The sequence below is a fragment of the Phodopus roborovskii genome, unplaced genomic scaffold, assembly GCF_943737965.1.
Source record: "Phodopus roborovskii unplaced genomic scaffold, PHOROB, whole genome shotgun sequence".
Classification (NCBI taxonomy): domain Eukaryota; kingdom Metazoa; phylum Chordata; class Mammalia; order Rodentia; family Cricetidae; genus Phodopus; species Phodopus roborovskii.
In genome coordinates this window covers 13,735,661-13,755,135 of record NW_026125278.1, presented here as the reverse complement: position 1 = coordinate 13,755,135, position 19,475 = coordinate 13,735,661, and the positions used below count along the sequence as shown (strand labels likewise).

The window sequence follows — 19,475 nt, the reverse complement described above, 5'->3', positions numbered from 1 at the left end:
CAGGCTAATGGAAAACATTCCCTTAATATCAAGAAGTTGTTTGCTTTAATTTTCTCTATGATTGCCTTAATTTGCTATATACCTGGTCATGAAATAGCATTTAAAAATAGACAAAAGAGCTAAGCCAGGAGCACTCATTCAAAACTAATATATTTCAAATGCACAGGAGGGGGTAGGGACTTCACACAGGATTGTGGTCCATGGGCATGAAGAGGGGGCTGAAGTAATGAGGCAATCTACCTGAGCCTACACAACAACATCAGAAAGAACGTTCCACAAGAAACATTTCCTTCCTTAAAATAAATCTCGGCTAAGAGTCCCAGGGACCTGATCTATGGGGAAATACTTCCAGGATGGCTGGCACTAGTCATTCTGGCTCATTCTTCACAGAAACTCAGAGAGAGGAAGCCTTTCAAGGAGAGGAAGGCACCCTTCTTCTGGCATACAGAAAGTTATAAGTATGGGGAGAGTAGCTGCCCAGGTTTCAGGATTGCCTACTGACAAGAGCATCTTCTACAGGACTTGGTTGTTACAAGACACCTTCAGGGACTGAGCTTCAAGTATCCTCTTGCATAAATGTTGGAGTTCAACCAGACAAGGTTGTTCCTAACCTAGGATTATAGATCATTAGATGAGAACAGGAATTCTGTGCTGGCTCATCTGATATCAACTAGAGTTATCTGAAAGGAACTTACATGGAGAAATCAGCCTCCATAAAATCCAACTGTAAGATATTTTCTTAATTGGTGTTTGGTGGGCCAGGCCAGGCCCATTGTGGATGGTTCCATCCTTGGGCTGATGGTCCTAGGCTCTATACAAAAGCGGACTGAGAAAGCCAAGATTAGCAAGTCAATAAGCAGCACCCATGCATGGCCTCTGCATCAGCCCCTGCCTCCACCTTTCTGCCCTATTTGTGTTCCTTGCCTGACTTCCTTCAATGACTAACAGCAAGTTGGAAGTTTAGGCCAAATAAACCCTTTCCTCCCCAATTTTTTTTGATGTTTCCTTGCAGTAATAGAAATCCTAAATAAGACACCTCAAAACCGTGACAATGAAAGGCTTTGGAAAACAAGTTTGTTTGATCACATTGATCAAGACTTGGGGGTCATTCTTCCCTAGGAGAAAAGATAAGAGAGAACAGGTAACACATATTAATCATCCAGGCTTGTGGGACCCCATACAGTCCTGTCCTCCTCACAGCTCTTTAATTTTTCAGTCAGACTGACACCAGGGTCAAGAGGGACCTGCTGGTCACATTGGCAAATGTGACAATGTTGAGAGTATTAGAACAAACTTGAAGGCAAGAATCTAGAATATCTTGGTAAAGGAATAATGCACATGTCTAGGGAAAAATCAATTTGGTTCCCAGAGCCATAGGAACAATAATAACAGGGCATACTAGTGACATGGCTTCAGGATCACTGTGTCCGTGCTATAATAAGCTCAGATGCAGCTATGGCGTGAGGAGGCTCTCTTGTTGTAGAACAAAAGAACTGACTATTCCTGCTCTGAGATGAACAAACAAAAGGACTCAACTGAACTCTTAGTCTTTAAACAATAGTGAAAACTGCGTCTTACTGTGGAGAGCAACTGGAATGCTGGGTCTGTTGAAATTCTATATCATGAAGAGCATTTGAAAGAGCCAGGATTTTTATCAGAAGGTTGAGAAAATTACCATGAGCCCAAGGGCTATTTCCAAACATCCATTAGACCACCAGTTGTCCAGGAGATTAGTTTTATTCTCTTTGTTAAACCCATTTATCAGATATCAAATCATGATCCATCTTGCAAAATGGATCCACCTTTTACAAAGGTGTGTATGATGGTTGCAATTGTCAGGTTGGTAGAACCTAAAGTCACTTGGGAAATGGATGTCTGGCTGATTGTATTGATTACCTTGCTTATGTTAATTGATATGGGAAAACCCATTTTAATTGTGGATGAAACCATTCCCTGGACTGAGATCCTTGAATGTACATGGGGGAGAAAGCGAGCTGAGCAGGATATATCATTGCTGCTTCCTGATTGTGGATGCAATCTCTCAGCTGCTTCAAGCTCATGCTGCCTGATTCCACCCTCCCCCTCCCCCCTCCCCTTCCCGGATGGACTATGTTTTGAACTGTGACAAAATCTTTCTCCCTTAAGTTGCTTTAGTCAGAGTATTTTATCACAATAAAAGGAAAAGAAACTAAGCATGTGAACCCATCTTATATCATGGGAAAAGCTGTAGCTACAAATGAAAGGAGCTCTGCCATGAATCTTATCACCACAGTGAAGAATGTGGCGAATCTTTTGATCATCAGATAATAACCACTTAAATAACATTTTTATAAATTTTATTTGGGCTTACTGTGTTCAGGGTATGATAGAAGTAAAGATGTCATCTGTCAAAATAGAAATGGGTCAACAAGTAGGTCAAGCTAAGCAGGTTTTATCACCAGAAGTTGAATGGAAAGCCAGAAGCAAATATAGGTTAATGAGAATCAGCCAGATGAAGCGTTCAAATAGAAAGTTCCAGTACAGGTGCCTGTTGGCATTAGTAAACAAGGCCTTCCATGCCTTCTCTACCCAGCTTATGTCTCCTGCCTCAAGTAACAGTAGCGGTTCTCTGTCACCCTCCTCATCCTCTGACTGCCTGGTGAGCCGGGGAGGGCCTGGCCGGAGCCATGTGGCAGCTTTAAGGAGCCGATTTGAGTTGGAATACGCCCTGAATGCAAGGTCCTATGATGCCTGGTCCCAGAGGTGAGTGATATTCTCAGCAGGGGTCTTACTGTGAATCCAGATTTCAGTTCCTATTCAAGACCGTCACCTTGATGAAGGCTCTCAGGAGGAGCCTGGATGGCCCTCTAGAAAACACTGAAGAAAATTTTGATTTTCTTATATTGTGAACAAAATTGTAAACTTTCAGCCTTCTTCAGTGTAGGGCCTTCTGTAACATCAGTAACAGCAGTGAGCTCTGGAACCTGGAGAAATGTCTGTTGTAAAGTGATGACGTATTCTAAATTATTGAACTTTTTTGGGGTGGCTTTGTGGAATTCAAGGAAGGATTCCTTTGTTTGAACCTGGAATCAGTCTTGGTTGTATAGTACCAAACATCCAGACTTATGCCAGCCAATCTTCCCAACTCAGCATTTCCCCTGCTGGGATACACCCTACAACACCTGAAACAGACATCCAAACAAACCTTGTACACAGGTGTTTGTATATAGCAAACTTGTTCACAATAACCGAAAAGTGGAAACAGCTCAGGTGTCTGTCAAAGGATGGAGAGGCAACTGTGTGTGTCTGCGTGGGTGAAGGGGGTGAATGGATGGGTGCACCATGCAATATGGCATTATTCAGGCATTAAAAGAAATAAACTATGGGTAAACCTTGAAAACGTATCTATGGAGTCCCTGTTTTATATGACCTCAATAATATGAGGATCCAGAGAGGACAGGTTTCAGAATACCTAAGGTGTGCTATTCTCTCTCTTCCCCTCTCTCTCTCTCTCTCTCTCTCTCTCTCTCTCTCTCTCTCTCTCTCTCTCTCTCTCTCACACACACACACACACACACACACACACTTTAATAGCTGGGCATATTTCCTTACAGGTGTGCAGGTGAGAAACCTGATGTCGTTGTGCCAGGATGACTGGGTTCTGGTCCTCTAGAGTAGAAGAACATAGGACAATCATCACATTCCTATAAAGACCATCACTCCTGGCTTGATACTCTACCCTCAGAACTAGCTCATTTTAATTATCTCCGCGAGAGACCCTGTTTTCAGTGCAGCCATGTGAGATGTTGGAGCTTCAGCATATAAATTTGAGGAGAGACATATCAACAGCTGAAAAAGAAACATCATGAACAGATTGATGTTGGCAAGAATTGACATGAGAGGTGTTTGGAGGAACTTCTTAATGGGTATTATTTCTGTTTTGGATCATGGAATTTGAGAGTTACAGGTGCTCCTTATAAAGACATTGTTAATGCAGTAAATAGCACTGAGGTTTTCATTTTAAAATTGTTAATTTTATGTTATCTGAACTTCATGAGAGGAAACACACTGATCAGTAAACCTCTTAGTGACGTCTCCCATTCACATGGCCCAGTTCCCTAGAGGCAGATGTTTTATGCTGAGCCTTATGGTAGATTCTGGGAGATATACATTAGTCATTACAATGTCTGTACAACATCCATCTCAAAATTTAGCACTGACAGCCATACCTAGACTTTTCTAGCTCAGATGCCCATAGGCTGGTTCTGGGTGAACTTAGCAGTTCCAGATCTGCTCTGTGATTCTCAGGCTCCTCAGATGCACATTAGAACATACTAGCTGGGCTGTGCTCTCCTCACAAACAAAGGCAGGGGCTTCACTGCATGCCTCAAGCCTTTGTTTATGTCTCAGCCTCTGGCAACAGCTATTCACAGAACACAGTCCCGGTGTCAAGGAAACAAGCGGCATTTAGCCACCATCAGAGAGAACTATAAAGCCACAGGCTGGAGGACACAGATCAAGAATGGTGTTATTTATTAGATATGAAAATAGCATTGTGCGGAAAGGCAGCATTTACAGCCTGATCACCAGTGAGAAGGAATGCATCTGCCAGGTGAATGGAGCATCTGTTGCTGGTCTAACTAAGCACATGGGGGAGGAGAATCAGTGAGGTCAGTGTTCACTCACACGAGCAAGGTTGGCAGGTCACATGCTCTAAATTGGAACTGGGAGGGAAAAAGTTGTGATCCTGATGGAAACACTGGAGTCTGGAATGTGCCTCCAGAAAGGAATGATGGAAGGCCCTCTCCCCTATGGGAGTCAACAGATTATGGACATGGACCCAGGGATGTGTATGCCCAAGGCAGACTACCTACCACTGAGAAAGCTCCCTAGAGCTCCAAGGTGGGGAAGGGTTTGGCATAGGTCTGACACTGCCTACAAACTGCTAATATTACTTTTCAGCTGCATCAAGTTTCAGAAACAGCCATGAAGAGATGAGCAGCTGAGTTACGACAGCTGTAATTTAAGGAATGTCCTAGAATTAAGTATGAGTAATGGGTAACCAGGTGAAAGTCTTAAGTTTGTAATCTCTCACTTTTCCTTAGAGCACACTTGTTATTCACTGTTTTGTATATAGTTTTGTATCAAGCCTAATTTTTTTTTTCTTTAGACTAAAAGGGGAATTGTAGTGAGGTATTCACTTTGTCCAACCCCTGGCACAGACCACGCCCATTGGGTGGGGACAGGGGCAGAAGTTACCTGGGGGAACTATGTCTGAGGAGGGGGCCACTGGGAGCTGTCTTGCTTGCAGTTATTTCTCTCTGATTAAACATCTATTCAGCCTATTTGTTTCTCCTGATCCTTATTAAACCTCAATAACCAGGCATAGCCAACACTGTTCTGTTGGATTTCCATCTTCAGTGTAACTTCATAAGGACCCACAGGCCAAGATTAAATTGGGTTCAGACACATAACCATCTTCTAGCTGTGTGTCTGTTTCATATCCCCCATTTGTGGTTTTTATCAAGCAATTCTCTGGGCTGTCTGATGGTGATATCTCTGCAACAGTCATATGAGGTTTGTCCAGCAGAGACAGAAGCTCAGAGGATGAGCTGTAGAATCAAGGAGGGTTGCTATTACAGCAGTGAGTGATTACCAGATACAAGCAGACACACACATGCACACACACACACACACACACGCACGCACGCACACACGCACACACACAATACAGATCTGTATTGCAGATGTATCAGAATTCGCCACGCAGAGAATGAGTGGACTGTGTGCACAGCAGCACAAAGGGTGGGGTGAATTGGATGGGAGAACTTAGCTTCTCACACAGTAAAGGCTAAGGAGGCTCCTCCGTGCACAGCCTGGTCTGGTTCTCTGAGCAGCTAGCTCCCTTCCATGTTCCCTGAAGCTTCTTTGCCACTTTCTGTCCCTCTGCTGTGGTGGTAGGGTGGTTTATTTTTTTTTCCTCCCTGAACATTTCTCTGAACATCTTAGTTCTCTATTTGCAGCATTAGTGAACTGGATATTAGTTAATTGATTGTCCCACTCCTGGTAAGCAAAGTGAGTTATTTAAGATCCATGATATAAATATTCTAGTAAAGCATTTAGTGAAAATACACAATGAATCAGGAGAAGAGTCATGTCTTTTTATGCATTACTATAGCTAACTATCTTGTGGTTTGATTGACATAAGGCCATTATGTAACAAATATTTGTATAGCAGATAAGGAATGGAAATGGGATAAATTGGCTCAATCTATGACGAGCATCTTGAGTTTAGAGCAGAATTGGTGAATGGGCTCTCACTGTTATTCTTCATTGTTCTGTTTGAACACCTGCTACCGTAGAACACCTGTGAAATTCTGGACACTGCTTTAAACACGTTGAATACTCATGTAATTAAGTTTCAAGAGGCAGACCTTTCAGTTTCTGTAGATGAAGAAACCAGGGCCCAGAAAGTATAAGCAACTCTCCCGAGTGAAAGAGAAACAAGTAGGAGGCTGAGCTGGATTCCCATTGGAGCCTCCACTGGGCTTGCTAAATTCCCCCAGCATGGGAGACAGCTGGTTCCAGAAGCTTGTTATGTTTTGCCAATGCTTGTGATTTCTGGACTTTTCCCAGTTTGTTCTGGAAGATGATCAAGGGATGGATTCAAGGGCTCCTTGCATGCCTGTTTTTCCAGCTTTTTTTTTTTTTCATGAAAGCAGAGAAAGAGAGGTAGGCATCCAGTCAGTTCTTAAAGTGAAAGAGCCAAAGGACACAGAAATGGATGGTCTTAGGCCAGCAGGACCATGTGGTTAGCTGCCCAGAGTAGTTATCAACTTGATGCAAGAATCATCTGTGAAGCTCACAAAGGACCAGTGCCTGGGTCCAACTAAAGCCCATCAGGGTGGCATCTGGTTTTCAGAAAACCTGAAGGTTCTAGGTAACTCCAAGACAGCAAAGCAGGTGAAGCTTAAAGAGAGGGGTGGGCTATAACCTGTGGACCTCTCTGTGGGAAGGGGATGAACCCATGGGCACAAATGGAGGAGGACACTTTGCCAACATCACATACTGATGAAGAAGGTCAGGTCTACAGGATGATTGAGTCCTCCTGCTATTCAAGCCTTAGCACTGGGCTTCCTAACGCACCCAATTACACAGAAAGTATAAGTGTGTGTGTGTGTGTGTGATCACTGTGGTTCTGGAAAAAAATGTGTACAAGGCTTGGCATGTGGTACCTACTAACATACAGAGCTGGGCCTCTGACCAATGTATTAAATCACTCAATTACATACATTTATGGTCATGACGTCAATTGCCAAGAGATTGGAATTTGGTGACCCTTGCTTTAGTGTAGGTCTCCATTGTTTTATGCATACTTGTTTTTAGTTATTGTTGTTCTTTTTTTTCCTGTGTAAAATGAATTTCAAGGTGGGAAGTTGTGTCAGCTCTTTCCTTCATGGAAAACAGGAAATTGCTAATTTTGATGGAAATCGCTTATTCTAACCGAACTCATAAATCAAGTAAAATCTGGGATTAAGGAATCCATTCTTGAAGTGCTGCCTCTTTTAAAATATTTTGTGTACCGATATATTTAGAAACTTGACATGTGGTATTGCCCCTCCCACGGGGTCTGCAATCCCCCATATTGTGCATGGATCACATCATGTTAAATTTAGAAATGACAAAGTGATGAACAACCTTTCAGATGCGAAAACCAATTAGTGTTTGTGTGGAGCTGAGCTCCGAGAATAGTACCGCGACACAGTTAGCCATCCAGGAGAAGACACCGAGGATCCAGAATTCAAAGCTCTGAAACAGACACCCTTGGGACTAATCTCTGGCACCACAAAAGAGCCCATCCAAGGAACTCCTCTAAATAGCTTTCCTAGTTCTTTCCCGAGAACATATTTCAATGTATACACTGTGAATATAATGTACAAAGTCTCAATTCACACGTAATTTTCCCAGCATACCAGGATCTTGCACTATGTAGAATGAGCATGTGGGTCAGGTCCTCCACTCTGTAACCTGGTCTTCTCCTTTTGGTATATGAAGCTTTCTTCAAGACCCCCTTGACTCCTAATCATTTCTTCATCCCAACCTTCCCCCCTCATCAGCTCTCAGTTATTTTCAGTTTCCTCCCAACGTGGTTTTAAATGGCCCTACATCCCAATTGCCTCTTCTCCATGTATATGACCCCTGGTAACAGTCACGCACCTCACACCCACTCTCTCACACACGGTATTAGGTGGGAGAACCTCTGTGCATACCTGCATACTTGACCTCTCCCAGTATTTTGATGTCTTTAGCTTCTCTCCTGCTCTACCTCCCACTCCCCTCCCACCCCCTGCAGCAGCGTGTGCTCCCTGGTGTAAAGCTTTGACTGTCGCTGATTCTCCATTGCCCACAATAGTAGGCAGAGCTCCCTCCTGGATGCTCGCGTCATTAGCTGACATGGGTTCATCCTGTATCACAGCGGTTCTGAACTGAGTGCTTGCATCCTCTCCCTCCTCTCGGGAACACTCTAGTTTACAGAAATCATGTGAAGAATTTATTGTAGTCTTCATGACTAAAGGTCCAAAATGTTGAGATTTGGGGTAATCCTACAAGCTTTAAAATGACCCTTCACAAAATTTCCTGAAACACACACACACACACACACACTATAGACATCCTATAACAGACACTCCTTCCCATAGATACACCATGCTTAATCTGTCAGGCAGATTAATAGATTTTTAACCTGATCCACTTCTCATTCTTGACAAAATATGAGTAAGCCGGTTGTACTTACTTCAGTAATCTTAGTCATTGTTCCCTGGGGCTATCCCTGCCCCTGCCAGTGCTTCACAGATGACCACATATTGCACACTCCCTCTTTTCAGGTAAGAATAGACACCCCTTTCCACAAATGACCCATGACAGCTATTTTTTATTACACCAAGGGTCTTCATTTGCATGGGTCTAGTTTAAGTTTCTTCTGTTCCTTTGAGATACGTTTCTATCCCTGTGTCAAAACCGATGGGGTTATTATTAGAAGTCTTGCTCCTGTAAGGACCCAATCCCTCTTTCTTACTCCTCTTTGCTTTTAGGTGTCACTATTTCATATTCACTTTGTTAACCATTTACATTTTTTTCTGCCGCAGAAAGAGTTTGGGTATAGTGCTCAAATGGGGGTAGTGAGAATCCCCACCATCCACTTAGAACACGTCTGCATTTATTTAGATGAATCTCAATATAATCCACAGAGTATACAATAATCTCGTTTTTACTGCCCTCATAGAATACAAAACTCCACACATTGATTGTGATTATTAATCATTCCATCTATGCTTATATAAGTACAATACTAATTACATGTTTGCCTATGGAGGTGGTATGTACACTTGAGTGCTATTGCCTGTAGTAACCAGGAGAGACCATCAGATCCCCTTGGAGACGCAGTTCCTGGTAGCTGTGGGTTGTCCAGTGTGGGTCCTCTTGAAGAGCAGTGTGCATTTCTAATCACCAAGTCATCTGTCACCTTATTTTTGCCTTGTTTTATTTATTTTCCATTGTTTTTGTTTCATTTTAACTTAAAATTCCACACTTCGATACTGTTATGTGAATTTGTGATTTTTTTTAGACTTAGCCTGATTCATCTTTTATTATTCATAGCTCCGACCTGTCACATTTGTCTCTTAGTCCTCAGATGCATCCTAAACTCCCCTTCAGCATAACAGAGGTAGATATATTAATTCAGACATGGGGCAATTCTTTTCCCTCCCACTTCACAGATAGATACCCTGTGGATGCACTATTTGGGGAGTTGGCAGGCTCCTGCTACAATTAACATTTTGCCGATAAATCTTGTTACCAATAAATCTTTTGTTTCCGACCTAACTAACCATGAAGCTTTTCCTTGTCTTCGGTTCTCACTCTAGCGATGCTGTGAGGGTTTCGTGTGTATCTATTCCTTGATATATGTTGGGTTCCAGGTGCCAAACTTCCTGATGAATTTCAGGCACCAGATAGAACTGTTTTACCTCATCTTCATGCTCTTTAAAACCCTCATTAGGTGTATGTTAATTCTCTGAAGAGCTCTGTCTGTCTTTGTTTCTGTTTCCAGCTCAATTCCTTCCTGACTTCTTTTTACTGTATTTGCTGTTGTTTAAGATTTCGTCAGGCTCTTTTCCTCCTACATATGCTTACTCTTTTTTCCTTAAAACATTCATTTTGTGCTCTTTGCCTAGACTTCTCATCTTCAGTCCTTATGTTCTGGTCACATTGCTATTTCTGTTGGTCCTTGGCCTTCCTGCCTGCACTTGTCTCTCTTGCCTTTGTACGTTTTAGTTCTGTTGTGGGCTTGTGTCCCCTGGGCCTGTAAAGCCTATGGCTTCTTGCTCTCTTCATCTTGTTTTGGGTGGGCCACCTCTCAGATGGACTGGTTTCATCCTCTGTCATCTTTGGACACCAGCACCCAGGGACATTGCTCATGAGCATATTCTCATATTTTTATGTGTGTCATGATGATGCCTTGGGCTGTGTTTTTCTTTTCATGTTACATGGAGCCCAATTTAAAATAAGGCAGTCAGATTTTGTATCTCTTGTGTATAGAGGACTTTATTTTCCCTAATTTTCTTAACCTTTGTTTTCTCTTGAGAATTTTAAACTTCCTAAAGACAATTATTTATGTATTTGTTTATTTATTTTGTGTGTGTGTGTGTGTGTGTGTGTGTATTTTGAGTATAGAACAGTATGTACAGGTCCTGAAAGAAGCCAAGAAAGGGCACTGGAAGCCTAGAGCTGGAGTTACAGTTTATTGTAAGCTAACCAACTTGGATGCTGGGAATTTAGCTCAAGTCCTCCAGATGAGTAGTATTGCTATGCCATATCTCTAGCCCTAGGACTGAGCTTTTTAAGGTGCTTTTCATCTGACCTCCTACCTTGCTTAGGTCAATATTTTGTCTGACACACACAGCCCACTAAAATTCTGCTTTGAGGCCAACTTCAGGTAAATGTTCCAGCCATCTGCTTTTCTGTTCACATCTACCTAGATTGTAAGAATTCTTTCTGTGTTCATATACAGCTCTCCTTTTCATGCTGTGCTGGGTAAATTAAGACAGTTTCCAGAACAAGATAAGTCCTAAATACCTACTGTGGAATGGGTAAGTGATCAGGGCTGCCTCCCATAAAAAAATATCAAGTATCCAACCACAATCTTGTGAAGTATTCCTGACAGTTCCTATTCTTCAAGTGAAAGAAATTGAGACTTACACAGCTTTAATGGATAGAAAACTGCTAAACAGAGGAACGGTAAGTTCATGTTGGAACTTGTGCCTGTCTAGGGCTGGATTCATTGTCTCTTACGACTAAAGCTGGCCAACAGGATCAAACCACATTTAAGTGGAGGGACCAAGAAGCTGGAGAACCTTGAGTACCTATAAGGAGCTGTCCATGGTGCTGAATGCGCGCCCACTGACAGTCCTTCAGTGGACTGACTCTGTCTACACTTGTTTTGCTCACAGAGAAATCCCCTTCTCGCTGACTGACTCTGACACTGGCCACTGTGCTCCATTTTTACCTCCTAGGGACAGACTGTAATCAGCTGCCTGTAGACTTAACTGAAGCAAAAATCCACACTCTCAGCCTTGCTTTCCAGCACTCCATCGCCTTCAATCATCTCTCTCCAAATCAGCCTCCCTGGACACTTGGAAAAGCAGCCAGCTCTAATCAGAACATTTAACAAGGGCCACTGCCTTCTAGGAATTTGACAACCAGTAGGGTACATGTGGGCTAGTTTCGAAGACAACGCTACTATGACGTAATTTCTTTATTGAGTTGAGATTTTCTCACACGAGGCCTCTTCTTTCATTTGATAAGAATGTTCTTCATTATAGCAACCACTCGACAGTGCTCACTTTCTCTGGACTAAGTAACAACAATCTTTTGGCTGACATTTAATGCAAGAAAGGAAAAAAAAAACCTGACTTTCTGATAATGAACTTTGCAAGTTTTTCACTCCTGGTTTGAAGGCACTGTCCTTTCTCATTTAGAGAAAAGGGGGGGGGGTTCAGGACCTAAAACTGATTTTTACACATGAGTCACATTGAGATTTACAAATGTGAGAAAACATCAAGAAGACAGTGTCATTGACTTTCCAAAATGTTCATTAGCTGGCTCCAAGATGGCTGATTGAAAGTACAGCTAATGAGCTTTTACATGGAAGCTCAATGCTTATTTAAGCATCTCATTATTGCCTTTGCCTGCCATCCTTCAGCCAGGCCCACTGTGCCAAGAGGAAGAGCTATCTGGACTTGTGCCTCTGTGAAGCCCCTCTTCCCTACCGTATAATGAGGGGAGTAAGATGTCACATGCCTAAATCTGGGGACAAGGCAATTTTTTCCCCCTGGATATTTGTCATCTCTGGAGTATATAATTTTTATGACACTCACTTGCTTAAGGTCAGTCACTCAGCTCATTAAGGGTCTGAAGCAGAAAAATATAAATGGCAAAGAGAAGTCAGAATCTAAGCAGGTGCCAGCATGTCTGTCAGCTGCCCCTTTTATCTTTTTCCTTTTCAAGTTCAAATATTTTTAGTTGTCCACGAACTTCCCTAATTAACAGAAGCAGAAAAGCTCTGGTTTCACGGGATGTGGGGCTAAGAAGGAAACCTGTAGCCATGCATGCTGCTGTGTAGGTTTGAGTGCCTTCTTGCCACGAGCCTCATGTCAAATAAAGTACAGGGGAGATGAGAGCTGGCTCAGTAACATAAGCATCTGATTTTGTGTCCTGATTGTGTCCTGAGAACCCACCTAAAAGCCAGAAGCCAAGTGCATATCTGCAAGTGCTGTGCTCTTAAGTAGAGACGGTAGATGGAGGTGGGGGGGGGGTGAAGGGGTGGGGGTGGGGGTCTTCCCAAGAGTGCAGGCAAGCCATATACAACCACCAGCTGCAGCCAACAAAGGGCACTGTCACAAACACAGTATCAGTGAGAATTCAAGGTCTAGATTGTCCTCTGACCTCTACATTTCCACCATGGTACATGCACAATGGCACTTCTACACACAAAGACACACACACACACACACACACACAGAGGCATGGGGGGCATAAACACAAGGGACACACCCATGTATAAATATGAATGTAAAACAAAAACTAAAGAAAGTAGATGTTAGAAGTATTTCCATGAAGGTTCAAAAGTCTAGAAAACCCATCTGTATGGCAAGAGCCACTAAGTATTTTCACAAGTACTCTTCATTCAGCATACTCCTGGGTGTCATGTCTGCAAAGCACCACAGTGACATCTGCCAAACAATTTCCCAGATTCAGAAGTGAAGACCCTCACAGCAACAAGGGCTGCCCTCAGTCCCCAATGCTTCTGCTCAGCTGCAGTGAGAAGGGTTGCAGCTTGCCAACCCTCTGCTGAGGAGAGCCTCAACAGACTAACAAGGCTGTCTTACCCACTAGTGCCATCTAGCCATCAGTGGGGGCACTGCAAGAAGGGCAGCCAAGGGACTGGAGAAATCCCACCTAAGGAAGGCATGCACCTCATGCACCTCAAAGTCAAGGAGTGTATGAAAAATGTCAATCCTGTCCCTGACTTTTACAAACCACCCTTAGATTGAAGCAACCTTTTGCAGCGAAAAATGTCAAAGAGAGAATATCAAACAAAATACTCTGTTCAGAAGAAGTGCTGGGAGAATGGGAAATTAATAATAAAAGTGAAGACGGGAGAAAACCCCTGTGTGTAAAATTGGTACCTCTTAAAAAAAAGGAAGCTTTAAGGACCAGGATTTATTGCCACACACAAAAGATTTGCATGAGAGGGATGAGAAAGTGACATATTTAGGTTACAACAGCTCACTTGGGAGCTGTCCTAGGCCAGGCTGATCTGCCACTGCCATTCTGCTCCTCCCTGTCCCATGGTAAGCTGGTTAGCAGCCTTGAAGGGCCTCCCCGGTAACCTGAAGGGCCCATTCCTCCCGATGCACTTTGTAATACTAATTAACTAATTCCCAGCCACATGAAGGGAACCTGTGGAGATTCGCAGGAGGAGGCAAACCGCAAAGCAAATGGTGACAGACTTTCTCCGTTTTCAGTTGGACGGAATGACATGTTGTGACAGTAACAAGTGGGCTGACTTAGGGGTGAGGGCTTCATTCCTGTAAAGGAAGAGAAACAATGGCTACCAGTCTACCCTTGTGCACATCAAAGCAAGATTCTGCCCCTGGTGCCACCGATGTAGGATTTAATATGAGATGCTGCTTTTTTTTTTTTTTTTTTTTTTTTTTTTGAGACTGCTTCTGTTCTCTTGAGATGTCTGACAGGGCTCAGCACAGGGGCCAGAGAGAACAGCCAGCCAATTAAACCTATACAGGTGGCCCTGTGCTCTGCGCCTCAGCCCTGACTCCAGCCAGCCCCACCCTGCACAACCCCTCCCCCCCCCACCACCCCCCCCACACCACACGTCTCTACTGTTTGTGTTGCAGATCTCTTGCTCACATGGCAACTGTTGCTATGTTGGCAGTAATAAGTGGGTGATGCTAGCATCTCGGTAATGACTGCGATACAAGAGCCATGATTTCCAAATGGATTTTTGAAGTCTCTCGCACAATGGCACCGCACAGAGCGACAGCTCTAATTTTCCATAGATTCTCTCTCTTTTCACCTTTAGTATCTTCTGTATGGACTGAATCTAACCCCGAGGAGTAGCAGCAGTGGCAGCTTCCTTCCTTTGGCTTGCTTGAATTTTAAAAGAATGATTCTTATTTTAAAGGGGCATTGCCCCTCATTATCTCTTTAGAATCTACGGGACCCTGTGGTTTTTTTTTTTTTTTTTTTTTTTTTTTCTACTCAAGTAACAGCAATTAAAGCTATCAGAAAACATCAGGGGCCCAGGAAGGAAACAGTTCCTGTATTAGCCACAGGAGAAAGGATGGCATCTGCTGTTAATATCTGTGACATTAGCTGGATGCCGGTATTAAGGAGCAGATGTGTGAAGGGCCTCAATCGCAAATAAGCCTGAAAAATTCATGAGAGCTGGCCGCTCTCTTTCAAAAAAGACAGTGAGCAAATGAAATCTGTTTTGTTTCCTGACCATAACCAAGTGATTACTTCCCCGTGAGTGTTCTAACTGCTCCTTCGGTAGAGGTGGGCGTTGCCTCAGCTTGAGGAGAGTGAATAGACACTGATGATAATTTTAAACTGGCCAAACCGTGGAAGAAGATATGTGTATGCTTTGATCACTAACTGGAGCTCAGACTTTTGTAAATTTTCTGTAGACTGGTCATAACACTGATAACCACAGCTCTTCTACAAGGTACGAACCATGGATCACTACTCCACCGATGAGCAGGCGAACAGCGTAAAGAGGGGATGACCTGCTACAGGCTTTACAGAGAGTAAACAGGAGTGCCATGAGCCTGTTTGAGCCTGGGTCAGCCTGACTCCAAAATCTCCGGGATTTTCACTCCTTGCTGAGCTGCTGTAGTGAGATACCAGAGGGCTGTTCTCATACCGATCCCCTGTGATGCCACAAAACCTTTCCTGTGTAGGGTTTCAGGATCCTCATTGCACCCATAACGAAGCAGTGAGCACACAGGAAGTGCTCACCACTGCGTGGTCCCCAAGCGGCAGCTACAACATAGGATGGAATTGAGGAAAGAGGGCCTCGGAGACCTGGCTGGTCTCAGTCAGCACCCAATAAGCAGTAGACGTGTAGTGGGAGAATGCTCATTAAAATTGGAGGTGCTCCACTCCAACCTCTAGTGTATTGAGGATGCCCCACACCTTCCTTTCTCTCTAAAGCGTACTCCCCCAAGGTTGAAAAGCGGCCACTCAGCAGACCCAAACCCAGGTGTTCCTGCAGCAGAAAGACTCTGCCTTCTTAGGAGAAGCGCTTAGCACATCCATGTGACATGTATGTGTAGTACCAGCCGACATGGTACATGATAGGAAAGAAAGTGGCTGTGGCACATACCTTTACCTTAATTTCTCTGGGTGTGCCTACCGAGAGCTGCAGTCCAATACAAAAATAAAATGGAAAAGATTTCAGATTCTCAGAGCAGCCACCTAAATACACTGGTCTCAAGCAAACGGGTCTCTTGCATTGGATTCTAAAATCCCCTTATTTATTAGATTCTAAAATCCCCTTATTTATTCATGGAAAAATGATTCTTATCCAGCCCAACCAACACATGGCAAAACAAATTCCAGGAATATGAAACAAATAGAAGTTATATCTGTTGCTGGCTTTTCCTATCACACACTACAGGATGGAATGTGTGTGGCTGGGGGCTAGTAACTGCCAACTGACTTTCAGGTTTATGAAAAAAAAAATCTTATTGCTTTTGCATCTGCATGGCTATTTTCCTTTGTAAAGCGTGAGTGACTCTGAGTTTATCCAAAGTTTAACAGGTTAACATTATTATTAAGGGTAATTAATAAATTAATGCCTACTCTTTTGTTTTAAAAAATATGGACAAATCACAATTGAAAGATTACAACTTTCCACTACTTGCTAGTAAGTAGGACTAACACCTTTCTTTTCAGAAATTGCATGCACTTAGTGTGTGTGCATGTGTGTAGTATGTGAATGGAGTATTCACTTGTATGTACATGCACATGTGTGCATGTGTGTGTATGTGTTCATATGTGTGAGTATGTGGTGTATGTGTATGAGTGTGTGTGCATGGGTGAGCAGCAGAGTGTTCATGAAGAAGTCAGAGGTGTTCTCTCCTTCAACCATGTGAGAATGAGAACAGGTTGTCAGGCTTATGACAAATGCCTTTACCTACTGAGCCATTCCTGAGACACAAGCCAACACTCTCTGTTGAAATTTGTTCAAAACTGGTGAGATCCATTTATATACATTTTGTTAAACAGAGGCATCTTTGCCTTAAAGGAAAAAAAAAATAACTGTCTAGAATGCTGTGTATAATTTAAATATGGCTAGAATTGGAAAAGTTAATGGATTTTTAATCACTTATCACAAATATATGCTGAGCTCCTTTGAAATACACAACATTATCTCCCAGACACCCTGGTGCTTAGATGGGCTGGTCTTTTGTAGCCTCTTGACAATCTACATATATTTTTTTTATAATACATCCTGTTTTGTTTGCTATATTTTCTTCATTTAAATAGATTGCTATTATTATTACCAGTAGATGAGAAAGCTGTGTGTTCCCTTATCGCTCTAACGCCTTCATGTGCTTGACTCCATTGCCGTCCGTAAGATGGCTGCACTGGTACATAAGTGTTCATGTCTGTCCCCCTCTCCAGTGCCTGCCCAATGCTATGTTCTCCGGCAGACACACGCTGGAAACACAACGGTACGTGATCCGTCATTCCGGTCCTGGAGAGACTCATGTGTACCGGGGGTGTCAGACAGGCAAAGAGAAGCAGCATGCCGAAGCAATGGCCTAGGAAGGGCTAGGGAGGAGAGTCAGAGTCGGGGCATCAGGGCGAAGGAGACCATGTGATGTGACTGGAGAGCGGTGTAGTTGGTACAGTTGTGGCAGAAGCTGTGGGTGGAGCTGCAACAGGGGCAGAGGTGGAGATAAGAAAGCCCGTGCTGCCTTGCACCCAGGAACAAAGGAAAGGACTAGAGCTGCTTTTCCGTCTACTGCTTCCCTCCTGGCCACTAAGATCGCTCTCCACCCAGGCAAGGGACAAGCACCCATCTATACGAGACCGGGCAGTGTGGTCAGCACCGAGAAAGCTCTGTGGCATGGCTCAAAGCTCTGGGTGACACAGAGTGAACGATCACGGTTTCCCTACGGCTGTGTGAGGGCCGAGCGGTTGTCAAAAGCTCCAGGTGCGGTTGTGTTAGGATTAAGTTTTCCCTGCCGCAGCTGGTCTGGTCCCGCCGCCACACCAGCCCCAAATAACACACAGAGACTCTGTATTTCATATAACGCTGTTGGCCAGTTACTAGTTTCTTATCAGCTAGCTCTGTCTTAAATATTAAACCATTTCTATTAATCTAAGTATTTCCACGTGGTCTCATCTTACCTGAGAGTGGGGCCGGCGTCTGCTCTCTCCTCCATCTTGGATCCCCTCCCTACTCCTTCCTGAATCCTCCTTGTCTTCTAGTCCCTCCTATCTTCCATTCCTATTGGCCAACAGTGCTTTAGTCATCAACCAATAAGAGAAACATATTTACAGAATGGCATCTCCCATCGGGGTTGAGGGGAGGCAACACATAAGCAATCCAGGTACAACTGATAGGTAGCACGTTGACTGAGCATGCCAGGTGGCTCTTGATCCATCATCTGTATGGTATGCATAAAAACACCTGTTAAAAGGTGTAGCCACGGTTTTTCTTTTAAAAGAAAGGAGTAAGTTACCTGGTTTTTACGTCTACCATTTGCTGATTTACACAGTGAAGGGGGTATGATGAATCTAGGATCTACTGAAAATACCAGTCGTAAGATGTCATCTGCCTTCATCCTGTAGTGCCTAGAATAACATCCAGGGCTCCCCGAATGTAGAAACTGGCACCTGCTGCTCATAGGCCAGCCTTTGTACAGCTCCCCTCACTGCTACGAGATTCCTGCATGTTCTTCATCTAGGCGTGTGCCCTTCGCAGCATGCCTGACTCCACAAGAACTTCCCCACTAACATTCCTAGCTGGGGTGAAGGGTACTGAGTTCCTTGAACTGGCTTCTCTGCCTCTCCTCCAGGTAAATTGCTTACCACAGGATTCTGGGATGTGTTTTGCCACTGCACTGGTATTGCTCACGACACAGAAAGAAATCACATCATGACACAGGAAGAAATCACAGTTGGCACCTTCAAGTAGATGTTAAGCTTTTGGACCCTTAACAAATCCTCACTAAGGGGTTTTGTTGTTGGAATCCATAGAATGCTCTGTTTGATCTGTGTGCAGTGACAAGCTCCTCTGACTGGCCTGGGACCGAAGCAGAGGTGCCAGGGAGGGACAGAGGGCTGATTGCAAATGCAAAGGTTCCTGGTTTGTTCACTCAGTCAATGCGTGTTGAACAGTTACTGTAGGACTTGGCAACAAGCTGAGGTCAGTGAGTCAAGGGCTTTAACCCAGTGAAATGACTACCCTGATCAGAGGAGGCAGGGACAATGACTGGAAGTTTATTCTAACAATTCCCCACCTGCGTAAAGAACAGTGTTTCCTCCATCCCTCTTCTTCTCTCCTTCCCCTTACTCACTCCTGAATCTAAGCAAGGCTGGAGTTGTACCATGCACACAGGACGGTTTGCTGCTTAACTTCCTGTCAGCTGCTTAACTGATGGAGTCATCCTTTACATCTCAGAGACTCGTGCTCAGGGTTTGAAGAGCTAGACTGATGAGCATTCCTAGGGAGAAATATCCTTTGAAAAGTAAGCGAAGTTGGTGACACATTACTTCAGAGTTTAGTGAAATTTGGCAAATCTAATTCTATTATCCTGTCAAATGCTCTCGTAAAGGACACCTGAAATCGTATTTCAGATGCATCTGTGTAAAGACTTCAGAAGCCTCAGACACATCTGTTA

At 43.7% G+C, this 19,475-nt stretch overlaps 1 protein-coding gene across 1 annotated transcript in view; it reads left to right on the top strand.

The window, feature by feature from the left end:
• Positions 1–2,491: 2,491 nt before the first annotated feature.
• Positions 2,492–19,475, top strand: part of LOC127230649 (serine/threonine-protein kinase TNNI3K-like) — a 38,624-nt gene continuing 21,640 nt past the window's right edge. The window contains exon 1 of the mRNA XM_051195937.1: positions 2,492–2,742. Within this exon, the coding sequence (XP_051051894.1) occupies positions 2,492–2,742 (251 nt within the window). The remainder of the gene's footprint in view (positions 2,743–19,475) is intronic.